The following is a 26,708-nucleotide window of genomic DNA, read 5'->3' on the forward strand; positions in this document are numbered from 1 at the left end:
AAAATGGACTAATTTTTAAATAAGGATTTTAAAAATTCAAATAAAACTTTTCTCCTATATAGGAGAAATAAAGCATCAGACTCAGGAGTGGGGAAATAAGTCTAGAATATTCAAGTTTAATATCTAATTCTAGAAATTCAAAAGAAGAGAGAGCATATTCTTGGATATTTATAAATCTTAACTTACATCCCACAGAACTGAATAAATTATGTTCCCTGCTGGCAAGGCAGTTTCACATTAATATAATATTTTAAATAGATTTCCATGTTTGAAGAAAATTAAAAATAAGTTTAAAAACTAATTATATGACTTATTTTACTTAGCATACTGGACAAATTTTTAGAAAGGTATAACCTTCCAAGACTGAACCAGGAAGAAACAGAAAATATGAACAGATCAATCACAAGTAATGAAATTGAAACTGTGATTAAAAATCCTCCAACAAACAAAAGTCCAGGACCAGATGGCTTCACAGGTGAATTCTATCAAACATTTATGAGAAGAGCTAACACCTATCCTTCTCAAACTCTTCCAAAAAATTGCAGAGCAAGGAACACTCCCAAACTCATTCTATGAGGCCACCATCACCTTGATACCAAAACCAGACAAAGACACTACAAAAAAAAGAAAATTACAGACCAATATCACTGATGAATATAGATGCAAAAATCCTCAACAAAATACTAGCAAACAGAATCCAACAACACATTAAAAGGATCATACACCACGATCAAGTGGGATTTATCCCAGGGATGCAAGGATTCTTCAATATACGCAAATCAATCAGTGTGATACACCATATTAACAAATTGAAGCAGACAAACCATATGATCATCTCAATAGATGCAGAAAAAGCTTTTGACAAAATTCAACACCCATTTATGATAAAAACTCCAGAAAGTGGGCATAGTGTGAACCTACCTCAACATAATTAAGTCCATATACGACAAACCCACAGCAAACATCATTCTCAATGATGAAAAACTGAAAGCATTTCCTCTGAGATCAGGAACAAGGCAAGGATGTCCACTCTCACCACTATTATTCAACATAGTTCTGGAAGCCCTAGCCATGGCAATCAGAGAAGAAAAAGAAATAAAAGGAATACAAATTGGAAAAGAAGAAGTAAAACTGTCACTGTTTGCGGATGACATGATACTATACATAGAGAATCCTAAAACTGCCACCAGAAAACTGCTAGAGCTAATTAATGAATAGGGTAAAGTTGCAGGATACAAAATTAATGCACAGAAATCTCTTGCATTCCTATACACTAATGATGAAAAATCTGAAAGAGAAATTATGGAAACACTCCCATTTACCATTGCAACAAAAAGAATAAAATACCTAGGAATAAACCTACCTAGGGAGACAAAAGACCTGTATGCAGAAAACTGTAAGACACTGATGAAAGAAATTAAAGATGATACCAACAGATGGAGAGATATACCATGTTCTTGGATTGGAAGAATCAACATTGTGAAAATGACTATACTACCCAAAGCAATCTACAGATTCAATGCAATCCCTATCAAATTACCAAAGGCATTTTTTACGGTGCTAGAACAAATCATCTTAAAATTTGTATGGAGACACAAAAGACCCCGAATAGCCAAAGCAGTCTTGAGGGAAAAAAATGGAGCTGGAGGAATCAGACACCCTGACTTCAGACTATACTACAAAGCTACAGTAATCAAGACAATATGGTACTGGCACAAAAACAGAAACATAGATCAATGGAACAAGATAGAAAGCCCAGAGATTAACCCACGCACCTATGGTCAACTAATCTATGACAAAGGAGGCAAAGATATACAATGGAGAAAAGACAGTCTCTTAATTAAGTGGTGCTGGGAAAACTGGACAGCTACATGTAAAAGAATGAAATTAGAATACTCCCTAACACCATACACAAAAATAAACTCAAAATGGATTAGAGACCTAAATATAAGACCAGACGCTATAAAACTCTTAGAGGAAAACATAGGAAGAACACTCTTTGACATACATCACAGCAAGATCTTTTTTGATCCACCTCCTAGAGTAATGGAAATAAAAACAAAAATAAACAAATGGGACCTAATGAAACTTCAAAGCTTTTGCACAGCAAAGGAAACCATAAACAAGACGAAAAGACAACCCTCAGAATGGGAGAAAATATTTGCAAGCGAATCAACGGACAAAGGATTAATCTCCAAAATATATAAACAGGTCATTCAGCTCAATATTAAAGAAACAAACACCTCAATCCAAAAATGGGCAGAAGACCTAAATAGACATTTCTCCAAAGAAGACATACAGACGGCCACGAAGCACATGAAAAGATGCTCAACATCACTAATTATTAGAGAAATGCAAATCAAAACTACAATGAGGTATCACCTCACTCCTGTTAGAATTGGCATCATCAGAAAATCTACAAACAACAAATGCTGGAGAGGGTGTGGAGAAAAGGGAACCCTCTTGCACTGTTGGTGGGAATGTAAATTGATACAGCCACTATGGAGAACAATATGGAGGTTCCTTAAAAAACTAAAAATAGAATTACCATATGACCCAGCAATCCCACTACTGGGCATATACCCAGAGAAAACCGTAATTCAAAAAGACACATGCACCCGAATGTTCATTGCAGCACTATTTACAATAGCCAGGTCATGGAAGCAACCTAAATGCCCATCAACAGACGAATGGATAAAGATGTGGTACATATATACAATGGAATATTACTCAGCCATAAAAAGGAACGAAATTGAGTCATTTGTTGAGAAGTGGATGGATCTAGAGACTGTCATACAGAGTGAAGTAAGTCAGAAAGAGAAAAACAAATATCGTATATTAATGCATGTATGTGGAACCTAGAAAAATGGTACAGATGAGCCGGTTTGCAGGGCAGAAGTTGAGACACAGATGTAGAGAATGGACATATGGACACCAAGGGGGGAAAACTGCAGTGGGGTGGGGATGGTGGTATGCTGAATTGGGCGATTGGGATTGACATGTATACACTGATGTGTATAAAATTGATGCCTAATAAGAACCTGCAGTACAAAAAAACAAACAAACAAAACAACTAATACTAAACTTTCATTGGGTTATTTGTATGGAAATATGTTAATATAAATGTTTCAGACATTACATGAAAAAAAAAAAACAAAAAAAACTAATTATATGACTTATTTTACTTAGCATACTGTCCTCAGGGTTCATCCATGTTATAGCATATGTCAGAATTTCCTTCCTTTTTAAGGCTGAATAATATTCCATTGTTATCCATATACCGCATTTTGCTTATCTATTCCTCTGTTGACAGACACTTGAGTTACTTTCATGTTTTACTTACTATGAATACTGCTGCTATGAACATAGGTATGTAAATATCTCTTTGACATTATAATTGCAGAACCAGCCGAAACTGGCCCCGTCCTGTATCTAACAAGATACTGAGTTGTTTTTCAGAGACAACAAAAAACCACAAGTTATGCAGCCGAAGCACACGCAGAAGAGAAAATTTTGACCTCAAATAACACCTGGAACCAAAGTTTCTCCCCTCCACAGAACCAAAGGACCGGATGTGACCAGAACCCTTTCAGAAGTGAAGGGTCGGGCTTCCCTGGTGGTGCAGTGGTTGAGAATCTGCCTGCCAATGCAGGGGACACGGGTTCGAGCCCTGGTCTGGGAAGATCCCACATGCCGCGGAGCAACTAGGCCCGTGAGCCACAACTACTGAGCCTGCGCATCTGGAGCCTGTGCTCCACAACAAGAGAGGCCACGATAGTGAGAAGCCCGCGCACCGCGATGAAGAGTGGCCCCCACTTGCCACAACTAGAGAAAGCCCTTGCACAGAAACGAAGACCCAACACAGCCAAAAATAAATACAAAAATAAATAAATAAAATAAATTTTTAAAAATGTAATAAAATTAAAAAAAAAAGAGTAATGTCTGCTCATTAAAAATTAGAACAACAAAAAAAAAAAAGTGAAGGGTCCATTGTTCAGGAAGATCCAGTGCTGAAGCCCCTTTACCTAACCTTACCATAAACGGCCAAGTTCCAAAGCCCTCCAATGGAAACCTGCCCCACCAGGGCTCAAACCAACCCTCTTCCCCTAACTCATGAAAGTTTGACCAAACCCCAGATTGATGAGACAGATTTGAGAGCCGTGCCTCCTTGTTTCCTTGCTGGTCAACCTCACAATAAATAAAGTCTTTCCTTTTCTCAAAAGCTGGTGTCATAGTACTGGCTTGTATGCGAATCGGGCAGCAAGCCCTTTGCACAGGAACAAGACCTTATTTTCAATTCTTTTGTGTATATACCTGGAGTAGTCAAAATTATAGATGGGCAGAATGGTGGCTACCAGGGGCTGGGGAGGAAGCGGAAATGAGGAGTTACTATTTAATGGGAATAGAGTTTCAGTTATACAAGATGAAAAGAGTTATGGATATGGATGGCGGTGACAGTTGCACAACATTATGAATGTATTTAATACCCCATTAATACATTTTTAAGAACACTTAAAAATGGTAACAACGGTAAATTTATTTTACATGTATTTTACCACAATAAAGAAGTTAGATTAAAAATATGTAATTAGGGCTTCCTGGTGGCGCAGTGGTTAAGAATCCACCTGCCAAGGCAGGGGACACGGGTTCGAGCCCTGGTCCAGGAAGATCCCACATGCCGTGGAGCAGCTAAGCCCATGCGTCACAACTACTGAGCCTGTGCTCTGGAGCCCACGAGCCACAACTACTGAAGCCCGTGTGCCTAGAGCCCATGCTCCGCAACAAGAGAAGCCACCACAACGTGAAGCCCACGTGCCACAACGAAGACCCAACGCAGCCAAAAATAAAATAAATGAAATAAATATATTTTTTAAAAAATATGTAATTACATGAAGTAAAAATGTTTGTTTACAACATTATTTTAAAAACTCATTGTACATTCTCCAAAGCTAAGAACTGACTCAGAGCTTAAATTTTACTATGAATCAACTATTACATCTTTATTGAGGACAATATTTATTCAGCATCTACCAAGTGCCAGGGATGGAACAAATGCTATCTCCTTTAATTTCTGCAATTTAATAAAGCAATTATTATAAACTCCATTTTATAGATTAGGAAACAAATACAAAAAAGGTTAATTAACATATCTAGGTGACAGAGTTAGTAAATGGATGGAACTAGGATTCAACTTCAGATCATTCTGACCCTAGAGTTCTGTCCTTTTTCTTCTTCTTTTTTTTCAAAATAGTAGTTTGTATCTGCTACCCCCAAACTCCTAACTTATCCCTCCCCCACCCCTTTTCCCCTTTAATAACCGTAAGTTTGTTTTTTATGTCTGTGAGCCTGTTTCTGTTTTGTAAATAAGTTCATTTGTATCATACTTTAGATTCCACATATAAGTGATATCATATGATATTTGTCTTTCTCTGTCTGACTTACTTCACTTAGTATGATAATCTCTAGCTCCATCCATGTTCCTCTTATTTTAATACAGTGACATGCAAACTGAATTTTGCTGATGATGAATTTAAGTTGTATTACAGATAAACTGGGTGAAAATTTATAAAATTAACAATAGGATATACTCATCAGGAAAAAGGTATTGGATCTTAAGAGTACATTTTTGGGGGTCCTTTATTACAAGCAAAATTAAAATCATATGTTTTCTATAGTTAATTTGGTGAAATCAGCTATGCAAGTGGAAGATATCCATCAGCCCCAGATTTTAAAAGAACACCATATGCAATTAAAAATGGTAAAAAGAAAAAAATAAAGTTAAACAACTTAAATTTAAACAAAATAAATTATTTTATGTTCCTGTTTTCCCTTTAGAGCACAGAATTTTGTAGATATAGGTATTAAATGTAGGAACTTTGGACTAGTTTGGATACAATTAATAATTAAAATCTGATCTATTCAGAACACTGGAGATTTGTTTTTAAAGTTGGTGGTAGGAACAAGGAGAGTTTATAGGTGATTTTAATGACTACATTTGAAATTTAATTATAAAAGCAAATTCTACAGAAAGAAAATATCATTTAGATTAAGGAAAAGATTATACGGCTTACATGTGTGCTACACATAAACATACATACAATCAGAACATACTGGCAAATACTACAGCTTTCTGTTAATTTTTCAGAAAGGTTAAAACACCACATATCCATACACTTTCCACTAATTCTCTTAGATGGGTCACCAGCCTCTTCCGCCAATGTATTTTCTACATTGGCATTTACGCATAACGATATAATGATGATGATCATGGTCTCTGGACTCAGTCTGCTTGAGTTCAAATCATAGTTCTACCACCTTCCAGCTGAGTGGCATCAGGTGTATTACTTTACTTCTCTGCACCTATGTTTCTCATGTATAACATGGCCAATAACAGTACTTATCTCCCAGGACTGTTAAGAGGATTAAATGAGTTAGTGTGTATAACATACTTGGAACAGTTCTTGGCTCAACAAAATGTTAGCTATTATTATTATTCTACCTCTTATCTTAAAAAACACCCCCAATTATCACTGTAGCTTATCAACTGAGAACTAAATAAATACTTAGTTCAAACCGTTTGGGGACTTGTTACCTCCTTGTAAAGTCTGTCCAGCAGTGAACTTTTACGTGATCCATATGAATGGTGACAATCTTCTCTCTTTAGTCTTGGATGTTGATGTAAACATCAATAAGGGAATTCCAGAAAAATGAAAGGCAGAGAAGATGGCCAATATGTAACCAATAACATTTTCAATCCCTAATTATTGCAATTAAGGTAAAGGTGGAGCCAAACTCTAACAAAAGCATGATTATTATCAATACAGAACATAATCTATAAAATATGATCTGAACATGGAGAAACACAGGAACTATGCCCTACCCATTGGCTACCAACCAGATGAGAGCATACTGCTTCACATTTCCAGGATCCAGGAGCACTCCTAGAAATAAAAGTTGTTTCTATGATAATCAGCGGCAGCCATATTACTGAACTTTTTGCTTAGCTGTGTTGGCCAAACCCAGACAAAACATGCATATTCCTAGTCTCAGTTTTATCTTTATGTGACTTCATATGAATTATGGGAACTGACATCAGTACTACAATTTATTCCCAGAAAGGTCATGGAAATGAACCTAAAATATTTAGAATCTCTGACTGACGAAAAGACAGCTTGTGGTGGTATCAAAAATCCATCTCACTAATTAGGTTTAGTGTTCAATTAAAAGCCACCTTCAGAAAAATCTTAACTATGTTCACAAAGCAGCATATTCTTACCTTAGCTAATGAGTCTATGACAAGGTGCAATTCAAGCCTCTGTCACATCTTCTGTGATACACTGGTCAAGTACTGGATGGATGGCTCTTCATTCATAACTAAAGAGACATTTTTTAGCCAAGGGATCTGGATTGGTCTAGTGAGGCTAGGTCAGAAGACCCTAGGATCCTATACCATTATTCAGGAAATTCTGAAAAATGCCAGCTGTCATGTGTCCCAAGAGTTTTATCACAACACTCCCAGTTTCCTCAAATCCAGCACTTATTTTTGTTAGTGGGCCTTGGCTACTGTTACGGGCTGAACTGTGTTCCCCCAAAATTCATATGTCAAAGCCCTAATCCCCAGTACCTCAGAATGTGACCATATTTGGAGATGCCTATAAAGAGGTGATTAAGTTAAAATGAGGCCATCAGGATGAGCCCTAATCCAATCTGACTGTCCTTATAAGAGGTGTCCTTGTAAGAGGAACTCTGATACACAGAGACACCAGGGATGCACGTGCACAAAAGGATGACTATACGAAGAGGCAGCAAGAGGGCAGTCATCTGCAAGCCAAGGAGAGAGGCCTCAGAGGAAGCTAACCCAGCCAGCACCTTGATCTTGGACTTCAGCCTCCAGAACTGTGAGAAAGCAAATTTCAGTTGTTTATGCCACCCAAGTCTGTGGTATTTCCTTATGGCAGCCCTAGCAAATGAATACAGCTGACATTCCTAAATACTGGGGGGCTCAGCTGTGAGGAGCCATGGACCTCAAGGTTAGAAGCAAGATGGACCACTTCCCATAATGTGAGACCGTTGTGGAATTCATTGAGTAGTTAGCTGCCAAATAACTACTTTGCTTTGCTTCATAGCATTATGCTTCTTGCTAAAAGATAACCTTACCACTCGAGACGGTGCTGCTGGAGGCCAGTTCCAGGCGTAGTACTAACAGTGTACTGAAAGGGGCCAGAAGTATGAAAAACCAACTCATTTCTCTTCTACTTAGTGTTGAGGCCCCTATCGGGCTCAATGATGTCTTCACAATTTAGGTCTTCACAACTAGGTCTTCAGTGAGTCCTATGCCCACTATATGCCAGCTAAATCTGCATAATAATCACAGTTCCTCCTAATATTTTATGAATGTTATTTCCTAGCTGATTAATCACACCTCACTACCAGGTACCTACTATCTTTCCATTGTAACATGGCAAATAAGACCTCTCTAGATCACAGGGAAGGGGCAGAGCCAAGATACGAGCTCATAGTGAAAGAAACAGAAGACTGAGTTATCTTGTGCTCCCACCATTTAGTGCTGTAAGATCTCAATATATCCAGTTGGGGCTGAGACACAATTTTATTACTGCCTTATTATAAGCACACCTCACTCACTATATATAGACATTGATAATAGATCAAAAACATTAGAGAAATGTTCTATTTAGAATAAATCTGAGGAAAAAAAATTTGAAGATAAAAAAACTCTTTTGTAATACAAATACATTTAACTAATCAACACTGAAAGAGCTTTTAAAATGCATTAGACTTTTTATAAAAAGAAGGCAAACCAAATCACGAGATACCACCTCACACCCATTAGGATGGCTACTTTTTTTTTTTTTTTTTTTAAACCTTTGGGTTTATTTATTTATGGCTGTGTTGGGTCTTCGTTTCTGTGCGAGGGCTTTCTCTAGTTGCGGCAAGCGGGGGCCACTCTTCATCGCGGTGCGCGGGCCTCTCATTATCGCGGCCTCTCTTTGCGGAGCACAGGCTCCAGACGCGCAGGCTCAGCAAGTGTGGCTCACGGGCCCAGCTGCTCTGCGGCATGTGGGATCTTCCCAGACCAGGGCTCGAACCCGTGTCCCCTGCACTGGCAGGCAGATTCTCAACCACTGTGCCACCAGGGAAGCCCGGATGGCTACTTTTAAAAACACAGACAATAACAGGTGTTGATGAGGATGTGGAGAAAATGGAAGCCTAGTGCACTGTTGGTGAGAATGTAAAATGGTGTAACTGCTATGGAAAACAGTATGTGGTTCCTCAAAAAAATTTAAAAATAGAATTACCACATAATCCAGCAGTTCAACTTCTGGGTATGTACCCCAAAGAACTGAAAGCAAGGACTCAAAGAGATATCTGTACATCTTTGTTCACAGCAGCATTACTCATAATGGCCAAGGAGTAGAAGCAACCTAAGTGTCCACCAACAGATGAATGGATAAACAAAATGTGGCATATACGTGGAACATTACTGAGCTTTAAAAAGGAAATTCTGGCTACAACAGGCTATAACATGGATGAACTTTGAAAACATTGTATTAAGTGAAATAAGCCTGTCACAAAAGGACAAATGCTGTATGATTCCATTTATAAGAGGGCAAATCCTAGCAGAAAGGCCTTTTTGAGGAACCAGAAGACTTTAGAATCACTGCAGTGAAGGGGTCAAGAATAACTTCATGTATCGTTGTTACAAAATCACTGTCTTTGCCGTAACTCTGATGTTTATTATGAATGGTTTTATCTTTTCATATACTGATATTATCTAAGAAACATTTACACTGACTTGACTGTTTTCTCAAGGAAATCTGGAACACAGTCTCTTCCCCTGGCCTCATGACCTCCCGCAGTTTCACGACGTCCTTCTGCCGCCTCCGTTCCTCACTTCCCCGTCCCCGCTTGGCCTACTGATGTTTAACGTCTGCCCCCACACTCTTATGAAACTGCCACCAACAAATTCACCAACGACTTCTATGTTGCTCAATCTAACGGACTGGGTTTTTTTTTGGCCTCTCAGTAGTAACAAGACACTGTTAAAGATTCCTTCTCTTTTGGAACTCCTTCCTTCCTTGATTTTTTTTTTTTTTTTAACTTGGCCGAACCACGAGGCTGGCAGGATCTTAGTTCCCCGACCAGGGATGGAACCCAGGCCCCGGCAGTGGAAGTGCCAAGTCCTAACCACTGGACCGCCAGGGAATTTCCAGATATTTGTGTTGCCGGTCTCTGGAACTTTTCAGTCTATCTTTCTGATAATTCAACTTCAGTCTGCTTTTACAGATCTGTAATAATAAATTGGGCTAATCCACCCTTGCTACATAGGCATGGCCAATTTAAAAAGGCACGAGCACTCCAGCACTGTTCAAACACGAATGTTTTGGATCTTTTCATCCTGTTTCCTCCCTTGTCCTTTGTTCTCTACTCATTTCCAGTGTGTTCCAGGCTTCTTTCTTATGCGTTTTTACCTCAAATTTCTAACATCACATTTGCCCCTTGGGCTTAAGGATAGTTTCACATATCTTTATTATCCCTCTGGTACTACCTAAGATACCATGTGCACTCTTCCTCTAAAATAAATAACAATTGTTTTCCTTTCTCTTCTCAATCTTAGAAATACTGTTTCCAATCCAACTATGCATCATAAATTCTAAGGCATTTCTAAAATACATATCTAATCCATTACAAAGTAAAAAATGTAAGCAAATGACATATTTTAAAATGCATCAAAACAACAAATTTACCTACTTTTTTTTCTATGAATAACCCACTGTGTTGGTACATGGCTGCTAACTTAACCTTGACCTAGTCTGACCGTTCCACAGGATGGAATTTTTTATTCCAGCCTGAAGACAGGTCTTAACCACTCTTCCAAATTGCATGGGGCTGTCAGCAATATCACCCAGATACAGTTTTCTTTCCTGCTTTTGTTACCCCAGTTGTTTCATTTGTTAACATCTGTCTCTAGAGACAAGACCATCTACCAGTGGAAACCTTTTTTGGGAGATTCATTTCAACCAAGGTAAGTGTACTCATTCTCCTCTCAGAAAAATGAAAGGTAGAAAAGACAAATTTGGAAAAACAAAGAAGGAAAATTTCCTTCTAAGGCAAAGATATTTCGTATTTTTTTGATCAGTCATTTAATATTCTTTTAAATTAAACTTAGAAGTTTTCTAAAGTTCTATGAAACCAACTAAAAAATACCTCTGGAATATAACTAACTTTAAAGTAATTTTTTCAGTCAGAAAGTTTAGTGTATTTAAAAAGTGAGCCCTCTAGAATCAGATCAATCTCAATAAGTCATTCTGCCAAGTATAAACTGTGTGACCTTGGGCAATGATATAATCCCTGTGATCCTACTTCCCCATGTGTAAAATGGGTGTGATAGGGAAAGCCTGCCCCCCACAGGCTTAAAAAACCCTTCCTGAAACCATGCCCCATAGGTTTAATAGAAACTGGTGACTAACAGAAGTTCTTGAGCTTGTCTTACAGAAGAGCAGATAAGGGAACAGCTTGTTAAAAACCCCTCTGCTCGTAAGACAACAAAACTGGCTGAAACTGTGTGGAACCAATGGGGCCAATCAGAGTCTGTGCAGAAGAGACTTGCTTGTCCAGGGGATGACCTTTCCACGTCAGAGGGTCAAAAACTCTATCTTCAGAGCATGCTAACGCTGCCATTTTCTGAACATGCATCCCATGAAGAAGCATGTAATTCAGATACGGCTGAGCAAAGCAGCAATTACCGCACCTTTTTCCTACCTCCAGTCACCTTCCCCTGCACTTCTGACCACCCTATACGCTTTGCCCATAAATACCCCAAGCCCCCCAGCCTTCAGGGAGGTGGATCTGAAATCTGTTCTCCCATCTCCTCACTTGGCTGCCTCGTGAATAAACTCTTCCTCTGTTGCAAACCTTGACACTCAGCGTTTGGCTCGTTATGAGAAAGGCAAATGAGCCTGGTTCGGTAACAGTAGCATCTCTTGAGAGGGTTATTGTATGAATTAAATAAGATCACATAGGTAAAGAGCTTTACCTATGTACAGTGACTGGGACATACTAACTACTTAGTAAATGTTACTTATTTATTCATTTATTACTATTATCAAATAATACTGGGTTCAAAGCAACATGCAAGATACCTCGGGAATACCAAGGATATAAGATATTGATCCTGCCTCACGGAGTTCACAATTTAGGAGCAGAGATAAAATGTCTGCAAATAATTATAATGGGAGGCAACATGTGCTAAGAACCTTAAGGGTTCAATACAAACCAACTGTAAAGTCTGTTTGTAGTAGGTGGCTTCTGAACTGGGACTGGACAAATGGATAAAACTTTGAAAAATACATGTAGATTAAGAGGTCACTCCAAGCTCTGAGAAGATATTGTGTCAAGGTTCAGAATTAAGAAAACATAAGGCTTGCCTTGAAAACCACAAAAAAATTAATTTGGCTTAACTACAAAGTAGTCTAGAGGACTGTAAGACTAAAAAGGTATGTTAGGACCAAGCAGTCAAAAGCCTTGTCTGACAAATTGGAAAGGCTGTATTTGAACCAGAGGGGAATAAGAGAAAATAAATGTTTTTGAACAAAGGAAAAAATGAAACCATTAAAATATGATTTAAGGAGTTTAAGGAACTGTCAAAGGAGCCTAAGGGCAAGGAGACCTATTAGAAGATGATCACAATAGCCCAGGCATTAAGGAGTTAATGCTGGAACCAGGAGTTCTGCTAACAGTAGGAAAAAAGGATACTAATATGGAAAAGTAGTAAAGGGATTGTCAACAGGATCAGTTATGGAACACACAGTAATCTAAGGTAACGCTGCACCTGAACAAGAACAGTATAAGAATGATCCTATAGTTAGTCCATACAGAGAGTATGGTTTCCAAAGAGAGTAAACCTCCACAATTTAGAACCAAGGCAAAAAAAAATTTTTTTTCTGAAATATAAATCAGTAAGAATAATAACAACAAAACAACAGCAATAGTAATAATTTATATACTATTTGTCAGGTACTGTTCTAAATTGTCCTAAGTCCTTTACATATAGTAATTCACTTCCTCATTAATCCTGTGAGAAGATACTTTTACTTCTCCATTTTTGAGAAAACGGAGGACAAAGGTTTTAAGTAACTTGCTCCAGGTCAGAAACCTAGGAAGTAATAGAGCAGTGATATGAACCCAGGGAAGATGGCTCTATGACCACTTTCCTACCCAGTATACAAAATGCCTCTAGATATGTAACACATGAGATTAATACCAACCCTAAGATATGGTGTGCAAACATGCTGCTGATAGACCTTAGTAATCAGCCAATTCTAATCAAAGTCATCAAGATAGCACCTTAGGGAAATAGGAATGTAATTTAAGCAATGTAAGTAACACTGAAATCTGACCAGTTGTGTTTTGACATTTTCAGATAACTATTAGTTGACATAATTGACAAAAAGTAGTAGTTTGCACAGAGCTTAGAAAAGGGTATTAAAGAAAAAGAATATCCCTGTATAGGGGAAAGGCTGACCTGGCTATTTGGCAAATAGAATTCCAGAGAAGAAAAGAGATTACTTTAGCTTGAGGTCAACATCCCCAGCAGTCAGCAAGAAAACTTGGTAGTAATCTAGTTTGCAGCGTAAACTTTCCTCTAGGAGTCACTTAATTTATAAATATTTAGGTTCAGCTGGCAGTTACTGATTTCAATGTAAATAAATAAATGGGCATTCTGATATATCAGCTTGCTTTCTTCTAAATTTGGTTACTGTTGAGTCCGGTAAGTTTTCAGTAAACTGGTAAAATAAAATTCCTAAACTTACAAATTTGAGGATGAACTCTTCCAAAACTATGAAATCATGGTGTTAAGATCCAGGTGACCAGGCAGTTTCTTTCTCTCTATTTCTGTACTAATTGATTACTCATTATACATTAACTCCTGGGTGAGGTGGGGATATATCAAACACCAAAACAAAGAGTTCTTGTCCTTATAGAGCTTACAGGCTAGTCTCACTTTAAAACAGGTAGCAGCATAAGCAAAAGTATAGACAAGAGAGAGTCTACACTAATTAATTTTGATTGTCCTTGAAGATAATGAGCTAATTGAGGTAAAAGACATGGAAAGAAGAATTTTCACTCACTGTATATTCTTTTTCACCTACTGAATTATTTTTAAGCAATGTGAAGGTATTATATATTTTTAATGATTACATAAAATTATTAAAAATTGGTAAAAATAATTAATGAATCAGAAAATAAATTTGAAGAATTATTCAGAATACAGCACAGAGGGATAAAAGAGATGGAAAAAAGAAAAAAGGAGTCAAGAGATACGGCTGACAGAATAAGGAGAGTCAGCAATAGGAATTCCGAAACAAGAGAATTAAGGAGAATGAGGGGGAGAATAATTGAAGAGATAATAATTGAGAATTTCCAGAGTTAAAGATATGAGTCTTCAGATTGAAGAAAACACACCACATCTCAAGAAAGATAAATAAAACAAAACCTATACCTAGACATCTTGTGATAAAATTACCAAACATAAACGTTACAGAAGAAAATCTTGAAAGCATTCCAGGGTGGGACAGGGGTTGGGGGAGAGACAGATTACCAGCTAAGAAAAAAGCAATATGCTGACAGCTGACTACTCATTTCCAAGAAGATATAAGGTAATGAAATTACATCTTCAAAGTGTCTAGGGAGGGACTTCCCTGGTGGTCCAATGGCTAAGACTCCACACTCCCAATGCAGGGGGCCCGGGTTCGATCCTTGGTCAGGGAACTAGACCCTGTATGCCGCAACTAAAAAGATCCCGCGTGCTGCAACTAAGACCCGGCACAGCCAAATAAATATTTTTTTAAAAGTGCCTAGGGAAAATAACTGTCAACCTACAATCTACACACACTTAAGTATCAATCAAGAATGAAAGCAAGATAACACTTTCAGTCAAGAGAGGCAATGTCATTACAGGCAATAGAGCTTCCACCTGTTATTTTGGGATGATCTTGGAAACCAGCCTTCAGTCTATGAGGAAGCCCAGGCTACATGGAGATGCTACATGTTCGTGTTCTAGCTGACAGCCAGCATCAGCCAGCCTTTGAGATGACTCCAGACACCATCTGACCACAACCACACAAGAGCTCTCAAGTGAGAACTACCCACACGTGTCCAGTCAAGCCCTGGAACCATTAGAGACAATAAATAATTGACTGCTATTGTTTTAAGCCAGTATGTTCTGGGATTTAGCAATAGGTGACCCAGAACATGAGGGCTGAGGTAAGGGAAAAAACCATCAACTACATAAACTGCAAAGTATGAAATTTCTTTTGCAGCTAATCTTTTGATTGGTTCAGCACGAGGAATTGTTGAACTGCTTTTGTCTATTTTTTTTTCCTTTTGCTTAGTCATATATTCATTAGCCTTTTAGTGAAGGTTCCTTCTATAAAGTCCTACGGTATCTTAGTTGAACTAAGAGAGAATATTTTCCATATCTCAGCATGAGAAGAGAAATTAGTACCTCTGTTGGTGGTAGACAGATATGATCGTGGCAGCAGGAACCAATCACCCCTGAGCCCAGGTAAGACATAGACCTGAGGTGGAGTGTAGAAATTCATAAGGAGTAGGTGTATAGACAATGGTCCCTTCCTACATCAGTCATTCTGTCACAGAAGTATCTGAGTTGAAGAACTGGCAGTTAAATTTCTGAACATGGAGTTCTATTTTAAGCGACTTTTCAATAAAAGTTGAAAACACATAGGTATGAAAAGTGCATTGGCTCAGGTTATAATAAAATCTCTGTAACTTCTTTGAAAATTTACACATTTATGAAAGAAAATTAATTCCTGATTAAAGGTTCTGAAAATAAGTTGGATTTTCTTCGTTTTGTTTGAGAACAGATGGTTGCTTGTACATTAGGTCCTAAGCCTATATATGTAAAGGAAGCATAACAATTACACCTTAATGGAATGGAACACTAGACTGAAGAATGTTTCTACTTCTACACACAAAATATTTTATAGGATCACATCCACCTCTTGTAATTGTTTACAACTATTTCCAAGCAATCTAGAGGAACTGTTGACTTTTTAAAAATAAGTACAGTAATCATGTAGTATTGTGCTCCTATGGTACAGAGGGCACCAAGATACAGAAAATTTCAAAATCCATTAAAAATCCTCCTCTTTTTTGCCCCTCCAGATATTACCACTTTCTCCCCTTTGCTCTTCCAGTCCTTCCAATAGCACTGAAATTAAGTTTGTATATTAAATTTTGTTTGAAATACCTAGAGTGGCTTCTGTTTTCCTGACTCAGCAATGACTGAAACAGTACTTGTTAACAGAAGAGTTATTTGGTTTAATTGTGGAGAAACCATTACCACTTGTTTCCCTTGATTCTTGGATCTACATTCTGACTAAGGAAGAAACAGCATCATATACAGCATTATCTAGGACAGCACCCTAACTTCATAGGTTACAGCTGGTATGGAAAATAAATCTTCTACAGTGTTTTACCAAGCCAGTTCCTTAGATTAGTAGTACATGATAAAGCCAGCGAATTCCATGTAGCCATAGCTGTACTTCTTTTGCTATAGAAGCACTGCAGTGAGAGAAGTTAATTCCATACTTAAAAGAAGTGTCTATTCCAGTGAGGACAAATCACTGCCCCCTTCATGACGGAAAGGGTCTGAATCACTGCCACTAGTGGCTTGATGGTACCCTAGGGAATGGTGCCTTATAGACTGCTTAGCATTTGCCTCAGCTGTTGGCAGTTTGGGCTCTCAGCAGTGGTAGCGTCCAGAGCAGCCTTCATAAGGGGAAGTCCCACGTGTGAGCTCATGTTATCCAGGCTGCTATTGTCCCTTTGCATATGAGCTCACTGACCACACACTGCGGTGGCTAGGGGAAGAGGGTGACCGACATCCACAGGACCGCTGATCTTGTCCGTTTGACTACTGAGAGTCTCCAATGCAGTGGGTAGTCTTTGATGAGTACTCACATGGGACACAAATACCCTCATACTCTGTGCCCATTACAAGATGCCCATCCACACATCTCTCCTCTAGCCTTTGCTGTCACCAATCCTCAAATTCTGTTTTTTCCAAGTTTCCAAACAAACCAGTAGTCACTGCTTATTAATCAAGGTAGATCTGTTTCCCTGATCATTTCTCCAAGTACAGTGAAATTTTAGGTCCCCGGAGATTAGTATTAACTCAGAGTCAGTATCTAGTAACCCCCCAAAAGGTCTGAGTATTTCACTTTTTCTAGGATAGTCACCCTCGTAAATGGATGCAAATCCTTTTAAAGAAGACTGATACATTCTTTATACTACCTTACACTCCAATGCTGCACAAAAGTACTCACACTTTTTCATCTACGTTATCAAGAGTTTAAATAAAATCTGCATAAATAACTATCTTTAATATAAAAATATAATTTTGATGATTTTACTTATTTGTCTTAGCTCAACAATCAAGTTGGGGAAAATATATAGCTATGTGCTGTCAAAACAGAATCTATCTTAATGTTAGCAAAAAAGAAACATTAATTGGGGCTTCCCTGGTGGCGCAGTGGTTGAGAATCTGCTGCCAACGCAGGGGACACGGGTTCGAGCCCTGGTCTGGGAAGATCCCACATGCCGCAGAACAGCTGGGCCCGTGAGCCACACTTACTGAGCCTGCGCGTCTGGAGCCTGTGCTCCGCAACAAGAGAGGCCGCGATAGTGAGAGGCCCGCGCACCGCGATGAGGAGTGGCCCCCGCTCGCCGCAACTAGAGAAAGCCCTCGCACAGAAATGAAGACCCAACACAGCCATAAATAAATAAATTAATTAATTTTAAAAAAAACTAGCTGTTAAAAAAAAAAGAAATAACCAGCTACAAAAGGAAAATTTTAAAGTATTGATTTTAAATGAAAACAACTCTATAAACAAAGTAAAATATTTGTTATCTTCAAGAAGTAATCTTCATTTATATTTGATTATTTGATTCTGGTGTGATCAAGTGGGAAATATTTAACTCCATCACCAAAACTGGATTTTACTGACTAAAACAAAAGAACACCGACACTCAGAAGTGCTTTAGGGGTAGCAGGAATAACTGGTATCACAACGCAGATATTTAGGATGAAAATAAAGGTCCTCACAACGCTGACATTTAGGATAAAAATAAAGGTCCTTATTTCCTATTCTTGAATTACAAATGCTAGGAAGCATAGATAAGAGCTTCAAATGTATAAAATGAAATCTAGTTATTCTAAAAAGTAAGTCATGTGTGATCTATTACCTTCAGTAGCATTAAAGAGGAAGGTTAAAAAAATATCAGCTGTGTTGGATAATTCAGTCAGATTAATATGTGGATGCCACATATTTTGTCAGCTAATTTAATATAAATTTTACTATGTATTACATACATTCGATATAAATGTTATGTTAAACCTGTGTTTATCAAACTGTAATATAGATACCATAAAAAGCTTTTACTGTCTATATCTTATATATATTATATGTCTTATATAAGAAACGCCTGCTTATATTCCTTAAGTCTCAATCACTTCCATTACATCTCATCTTTCCTTCTACTAACCCTAATTTAGATAGTTGATATAGAGAGATCAGAATTAAGCAATTAAGGATAACATGGGACCACAAGAGCCATTTGGGCAAATTACTGGAGGCTCCATCATCTGTTCTAGACATAAACACCTTTTTTATCTCCTCAATCTCTTTGTTCCAGTCTTTCTCCTTCCTCCTGATTTTCTTATTCTTTACCCTTTCATAGCTTGTGCTTCTCTCTTCTGTATCTTTTTTGGAACCTCTATATTACCTATTCATCTAATGTCATAATGTAGTACTATTAGCAGCATTTAGCCCCACAAGAAGTTGCCCTCCACCAGATAGACTACAAAAGACTCATTCAACCATTCAACACACCCCCCCCCCGCTTTTTTTTTTTTTTAACCATCTGCTATGTGTCATACAGGTATAAATCTAGGTATAGAAAAGTAAAATGAAGAAAAGTAAGCAAAGTTCCTGCCCTAAAAGTGGTCAAAGTCTTAGGGAGCTGATTATGAAATAAATTATGAAAAAGGTCTAAAATGATAGCATGGAGGGTGAAGCAACTAAACCTTTTCATTTTAAAATAAAAGGTTGTATTATTTTCTCTTACTCAACATAGTGACTGATATACAGGACATGGGGTATATGAAAAATCTGATAAAGAGGTGCAGTGATATCTGTGGAAACCCTAATGGGGGAGGGAAGGTGAAGTCTAATTATCTAAGGGTAGAAAGGCCAAGCCTCAAAGAAAGTAGGTCAGACCTAAACATGGATAAACCTCTCCAATCTAGACAAAGAAAATTTTTTATCAACGGCTGAACATCTTGCACACTGCAATGAGTCGAGATGCTGAAAAGCCACTAATTTTAAGGTCTTTATTTTCTACGTCTTTCATAAAAACTTTTGTTTCAAAAATTAACTTAATCTATAAAACAGCCTAAAGAGTGTTATCTTTGTGTCAACAGAAGGATGACCTTTTCTAAATAACCTTCCTAAAACCTCAAGAGGTCAGCTATCAAAACATACAATATTAAGTTAATATTCTCTCAAATGCGAACTCCACACTCTTTGAAGCTACTAAATCATTAGTAGATATAAAAAAACTGCTGTGATTGTAGGATTCCTTTTCCCAGGAATTATGTATGGTTATACCAGTATATGTTTTGTTCTTATGTTAAAATGGGGTAAGAGAGTAAAAGGAAAATTCTTTCTTGTGAGACTTAATAAGGATTTATATATGTAAATAACACACACACTTGTAAAAATCCCCAGTTTCGTGATTATAATTGTTTTGTTTTAGAAAACCAGCTCTATAAGGTATTTCAAACCAAAGCCACAGGAACGTAACAGAGGTTACAAAGGTTTTGAAGATTACTAAAAGCATTTGAAGATGATAAAAATTAATCATCTTCCTTTCCTAAATTCAAGCAGAAGTCTCATTTTCCAAAATCATGTACTATGATCACAAATGAATGTCCATCCAGAATATGATTGTGTCCAAGGCACCATTTAGCACTCAGTCTATATTTAAAAACAATCAAACCAAATATGACAGCTAGAAAAAAAAATCATCTAAGCTTAAGAGATAAAAATTAATTAATTAAACTTGAGATATCCCTTCATATAAAAAAAGTTCCCTCACCCACAAAATGTGCCAAGTTATTGATAACCCCCCCATAAGATTCAAAATATGAAACTGAGAAAACATTCATTATTTTAACCACTTCATCCAAGGTTACTTGAGCTGGAAATCTAGAGTTCATGAAATTGACACAGAAATACAAAGTTTTACATATTAAACCAAGCGATAAAATGAATATACACACTTAAGCATGGTCTAGTTATAGTTTTGGGTTCAAATGCTACAATTTGGGGTTTTTTTCTTTTTAATAATTTCAACCTTATTTTAGAAAGGTGAAACACACAAACATGATTCTAAAACGTAGGCAGACTGCAATTTCCTACTCTCACCCTCCCCCTTTCCTCTCCTCTGCTTCTAAACCAGGCAGCTCATCATCTACTTCACAGACACAAAAACATACATTCACTGTTATTGTGAGTATTATCTTTCAGGTTGAAGCTGCACGCATTTATAGTATGCCTCAGATTTGGATTACATGACCTGTTTAGTTAACTTTGTAGATATGTCAATCTAAGCACGAGACATTTAATGTTTTTTGATTAATGTACAAGTAGAAGTTTTCTTAGTTTTAGAATTTGCCATATGACTCTTCGATTAATTTTTCACTCCAAATGAAGCTGTATAATCTTTATATACTAAGCAAAAGGTTTTTGTGATCTTGAGAGTAACTTGATCAATCTAGACATAAGTTCACTAAAGTATAAAATGAGACTAGATTGTACTGCCCTAAAAAATAAATCTTAAAACACTTTTGTTTACATGGAAAGAGTATTGACTAGTTCGATAGTGTTTAGATAAGAAAACCATTAACAAAAGTGCTCAAATTAATCCTGTATATGTATAAAAGGAAAGATAAGAGAGAAGCAATTTCTAAACCAAGAGCAAATAAGTTCACTCTCCTACCCAAGGAGAAAGTGTGCAGAAAGTACAGAAATCAGCGATATTCCCATCCCATTTTCAACTTTTACCAAATTAGGTATTCTGCTCCTAATTGTATAACTGTGTGAAGAACTGTTACATCAATATTTTCAATCTTAACTTACGACAATCATGTTTAGACCCCTATTAAAATTGAAATAACACACTTTTAAACATTTCAAGTTTAACGTATCAGCTTTAAAGAGAAAATAAAGACTAACACTTGTAAATATGTTACAGTTTAAAAAGTATCTTCATACACATCACATGAAGAAGGCATGAGTATTCTCACTTACTAAAGAAAGAAACTGTAGCTTAGGGTAGATGACATGCCTGAAGTCAGCTACAATGGGAAAGATCTGGAACTAGAAGCCCGAACTCTTAGTTCAACAAACACATTTTCATTCACTTCTTTAACTGAAGGACATGGTTAACAGGTCATCTATTATTGATTCGTAATGTAACACTATAAATGATCTGCTATAATAAAAAGAAATAGAGTTGACAAATATTCACTGAGCATGCATCTCAAAACTAAATGAAACTATTTCATTTTAGTAAGCATCCAAAATACTAATGAATTTGTAGTCACTACAAATTTGAGTGTATTTTTCAACGTTTAAAAATCCACTCATAGTCAGCCAACCTCCAATTTTTTAACTGAACTTACTTTAACATGACCCTGTTTTTTAAAGGATTTTAAGACCACATATTCACTTGACAAAACAATATACATTAACTTTTACTACATTTTTTTTCAAATGTCCACTGTTTGAAGGTTTAAAAAAAAACTTGCAATTTTAGTAGTTTCTGTTGATTAATGAATGCTTAAACGGGCAGACTTTTTAATCATAATGCCCTCTGCTGGTAACTCAAGAGGTTCTAGTATATTTATTACAGGAGGTTGGATTAATTTCTTTAACTGTGGTCCCCCACCAACTGCACATAAATCTCTTGGAAAGCCTGTTAAAAATACAATTTCCCTCCTCTACAAAATACCTACAGATACTGTGATTTCAGTAAGCCTGGGATAAGATCTAGAACTCTTATCTTCCCCAACAAATAAGCAGAGAATCGCTGGTTTGGTTAGTTATACCAACATCCGACTTTCAAAGCACAATAACTTTATGAAAAGCTCTGGGAAGGCATTATTATGCCTCTTTTATAGATGAAGACTGAGGCTCAAGACAATTTACTCCAGGTCACATGATAAAAAGTAGCAGAACAACTAACATTTTCTTATTCCTGGAGGTATGTACACTTACAGGAAAGATTAACAAAACTGAATCAGCCTTAAAATTCAAGTATTTACTTCCTTAGATATAGTTTATGAAAGCAGTACATGCTATACCTTCTCAGCCATGACTCCACATGAGATTCACCAGGGGAGTTTATAAAAATGCATACACCCAGGTCCCACTCCCAGAGAATCAGATTGAATAGGTTTAAGGCAGCACCCGGCCATTGTTCTCTCTCTTTTTTTTTTAAGCTCCCAGATGATTATAATTGGCCACCAGGGCGGAGCACCACTTAGGCCCATGGTGCTCAGCCTTTAGTGTGCACAGAATCACCTGTAGGACACAGACTGCAAGGCCCTACCCCGAGAGTTTCCGGTTCAGGAGGTCTGGTAGAGTTGGAGAATTTGCATTTTTAACAAGTTCCAGGTGGTGATGATGAGGCTAGTTCTGTGCCCACACTCTGAGAACAGCTGGTTAAGCATACTGGCTAGTGGTTCTCAACACTGCCTACACATTAGAATCACCTGGAGAAATTTGTAAAATCCTGATAGCTAGGCACACCCTCAGACCAATTCCATCAGAATCTCTGGGGTGGGGTCCAGGGAACAATATGTTTAAAGCTTCTAAAATTAAGAAGCTTTCTCTACAGCAAAGTCTATAAAAGCTATTAATGGATGTATAGTGATTTTCTGGGTGGGTAATATAGTATGCAACATTTCCGAATTTTTTTGGACCAGAAACACTTCTGTCAAGGCACATAATTGACGGCTCTGGATGTGTGAAATACTAGCCTACAGGATAAAGTGGAAACTGCTTTATGCGGCCTATAAGACATTCCCCTCCAACCTTGATCCAGTCTCATCTTTTCCCAGACTCTCCCTGGCTCCACTGCCTGTATTCCTATTAAAATATAACTCTCTATTGCAATTATCTGTTTCAATGTGATTGTTTGCACTATTTCTACAAGCTCACTGGAGTCAGAGTTTGCATCTCATTTATCTTTGATTCCCCAGAGCTAGCATGATGCCAAGCACAGGCGGTGCTCAATAAACATTTGTTGAGTAATTGAATTCAGACTAATATCCCTACTTTCTGTAGAAAAGGTAATGTGTCAAGCATGGCTTTTATGCAATGTAGCATGTGCAACAGCTTTTACATAGCTAACATCAGAACTGAATATTTCTTCTTCATAGAGCTACTCTTGTTTAATATTGCCTTAAATAAAAAAAGAGACTACATGCACTTAGAGATGATACTTAACTTGTCTTGGGATCTGTTACATCTTCAATTCATTAGTAACTTAAGAGTGGCAAAAAGCTTTGGTTATTTTTTATTCTAAGAATCATATTAGCCAAGTGATCCAAAAAGAGGTACAAACGCTTTGTGCATTAACAACGAGATGAAGTTTCCAAAAACCCTTAAAGAGAAGTGAAAACAAAACCAAAAGCTGCTATTGTTTTAAAAATCTAAACAATAGATTTGACATGCTAAAATCAAATCAGTTTTGATTTGGTTTTTTTAATTTATAAAGAACAGTATGCTTCTGTCAGCAAGCTGCATGCCTAATTCAGGTCAAGCAACTTTGGTATATACAGAAAAAATTGCAAGATTAAGTTTAGTATTCTTCTTCAGTGCCACAAAAGAAAACATCTGACTTCATGCTACACAGGTGGTATGGTCCATTCTATACCTTTCTGGAACTATGTTTTCTATATACATCACAAATATTTAAAATAATCACGTATGTATTAAGTCTCAAAGCATCACAGAACTACGTTGAGGGCTTCCCTGGTGGCGCAGTGGTTGAGAATCTGCCTGCCAATGCAGGGGACACAGGTTCGAGCCCTGGTCTGGGAAGATCCCACATGCCGCGGAGCAACTAGGCCCGTGAGCCACAACTACTGAGCCTGCGCGTCTGGAGCCTGTGCTCCGCAACAAGAGAGGCCGCGATAGTGAGAGGCCCGCGCACCGCGATGAAGAGTGGCCCCCGCTTGCCGCAACTAGAGAAAGCCCTCGCACAGAAATGAAGACCCAACACAGCCACAAATAAATTAAATAAATAAATAAATAAAGGAGTTCCTTAAAAAAAAAAAAGACTGCGTTGCTTCTCAAACTTTTCCAGTTTGTGGTACTGTGAGACTGTATTGGATGAAATCAATCATGTTAACAAACATTAACATATATTTGTTTTTAAAGGGCAGTGATAATTACCTTAACACATATTTTTCATTCAACAAGTAATTACTGAGGGTCCATTATGTGTCAGGCACTGTTCATGGAGCTATAGTTATGCAATAAAGAAAATAAAGTTCCTTATGAAGCTTACGATCTGGTCTACTTTTTTCTAGAAAGGAAAAAAGTGGAAACATTTGTGTGGTCCAAATTAGAAATAGGGATTCTTTGCAAGGGAGGGAAAAAAGTTAAATCTAAAAGCCATTAGTTTATAAAACTTGCTGGAAGACTCCCAGCAACTCTGAAAAAGCTGATAAACCTAAAAGAAAGATGAAAGTAATAAACTGTAAAATTAGTTAGTATTTACCTCTGAATTCCTTCAAGAATATCCTTAACAGCTTCCATTAACTTTTGAAGATATACAAATGCTTCTTCAAATGATGCTATTTTTGAAGACATCAGAGCTGAATTTGAGCCCAATCTTTGAAACACATCCATGCTAAAATAGAGAAAAAGATGCTCATAGGTACACATGCATATTTAGTGTAATTCAAGTATTTCGATTTCTAATGTATAAAATTAGGTAATATTTATAACTCATCTCTCATAATGCTAACTTATTTAAATTAGAAATAAAAGACAGTGACTTGTGAATGTCCAGGCTACCATTCATGCAAAAGATATCGATCAACAACTATACAGGTCTAATCTAAAGTAATACTGTAAAAGCTACGTGAATAATGTTTCACTCTAAGAGACCATAAGAGATGGAAGGGAAGTAATAATATCAATTTATATTCAAGTCAGTATGTAAGTACTGACAGTACTCCCGTACATAAGGATGAAGAAAAAAAATCAGACATCAGATTTAGAGTTTGCTGAAACTGGATGTTACAAGTGTTCATACACTTTACTCTGGTAATTCCAATTTTAGAAATCTATCACATATTAATAATTATTCATAACTGGGTAACAATTAGTAATCACCTAAATGTTCAACAATATTAAAAAAAAGTGTTAATAGTAAATTAGCCACCTGATGAAAGACCAAACTATTAAAATGATGCTTATGCCATCTATGAAACAGAAAAATTAAGGTATATAAAATGTACTCAAATAATAACCATATAAAAAATCAAAACATATGCTGTATGGGTTGAACAGTGTCCCCCCAAAATTCATGTTCACCCACAACCTCAGAATGTGGCCTTATTTAAAATAGGATCTTTGTAATTAGTTAAGTTGAAATGAGGTCATACCGGATTAGGGTGGGCACTACCCTATGTGAAGACAAAGGCAGAGAGTGGAGTGATATACTACAAATACTGCTGGCAGCTACTAGAAGCTAGGAGACAGTCATAATAGATTCTCCCTCAGAACCTCCTAAAAGAATTAACTCTGCAGACACCTGGATTTCAGACTTTCTAGCTTCCAGAACTGTGAGTGAATAAATTTCTGTTATTTTATTTTATTTTTCAATATTTTTTATTGAAGTATAGTTGATTTACAATGTTGTGTTAATTTCTGCTGTACAGCAAAGTGATTCAGTTATACATATATGTACATTCTTTTTTTATATTCTTTTCCATTATGGTTTATCATAGGATATTGAATATAGATCTCTGTGCTATATCGCAGGACTTTGTTTATCCATTCTATATATAAAAGCTTACATCTGCTAACCCCAACCTCTTTAAGGTTGTGCATACATGCTCTAATAATAGTTTTATAAAAATTATTATTTTCGTTTTATAAAAATTATTTTTATTTTATAAAAATTGTGCATAGGGCCTACCAGATCTTCAAATGAGCATCTCTATGTGAAAGGCTCAAGCATGAATATGTTGAGAAGTTCTACAGTGACTCTGGTACACAACCAGGCATGGGAAACAATGAAGTAGGCTTTAAAAACTATATACCGATAAAATAATATAAGCATTTTTCACTTACTGAAGTACTATAATGTAAAGTCTATTATCCAGAAATTACCAAGAACTCTGTAACATCTAACACAAATGTATGTATATTATAGGTCAGTTCTAAGGTACATAAAGTACTCAAATGTTTTCTAAATGAAAGGAAGATTAAAATATCTTAGATATTGTTTTAAACTACTTTATTTTTAAAGTGATCATTTCTGGCATATACAACTTTCTGATAACAAAAATATCTGATAAG

General features: G+C 36.9%; 1 protein-coding gene and 1 pseudogene across 14 annotated transcripts in view; both read right to left on the reverse strand.

Moving 5' to 3' along the window:
* Positions 1-26,708, reverse strand: part of SWT1 (SWT1 RNA endoribonuclease homolog) — a 105,673-nt gene that overhangs the window by 27,430 nt on the left and 51,535 nt on the right. For 12 of the 13 annotated variants that reach the window (XR_014266780.1, XR_014266781.1, XM_082472829.1 and 9 more), the window contains one exon: positions 24,898-25,029. Coding sequence is in view for 10 of the 13 variants with exons in the window: in XM_082472829.1 (XP_082328955.1) it covers positions 24,898-25,029 (132 nt within the window). In the remaining 3 variants the exon portion in view is untranslated. Of the gene's footprint in view, positions 1-6,592; positions 6,666-24,897; positions 25,030-26,708 lie in introns of those variants that run through there. The other variant, XR_014266782.1, reaches the window with a different exon arrangement.
* LOC309666366 (reactive oxygen species modulator 1 pseudogene) overlaps positions 11,881-26,708 on the reverse strand; it is a 263,646-nt pseudogene continuing 248,818 nt past the window's right edge. Inside the window, exon 3 of the transcript XR_014268496.1 lies at positions 11,881-11,894. The product of XR_014268496.1 is annotated as a reactive oxygen species modulator 1 pseudogene (transcript). The remainder of the gene's footprint in view (positions 11,895-26,708) is intronic.

This window comes from Balaenoptera physalus (genome assembly GCF_965194825.1).
Source record: "Balaenoptera physalus genome assembly, chromosome: 1".
In the NCBI taxonomy this organism is placed as follows: Eukaryota; Metazoa; Chordata; class Mammalia; order Artiodactyla; family Balaenopteridae; genus Balaenoptera; species Balaenoptera physalus.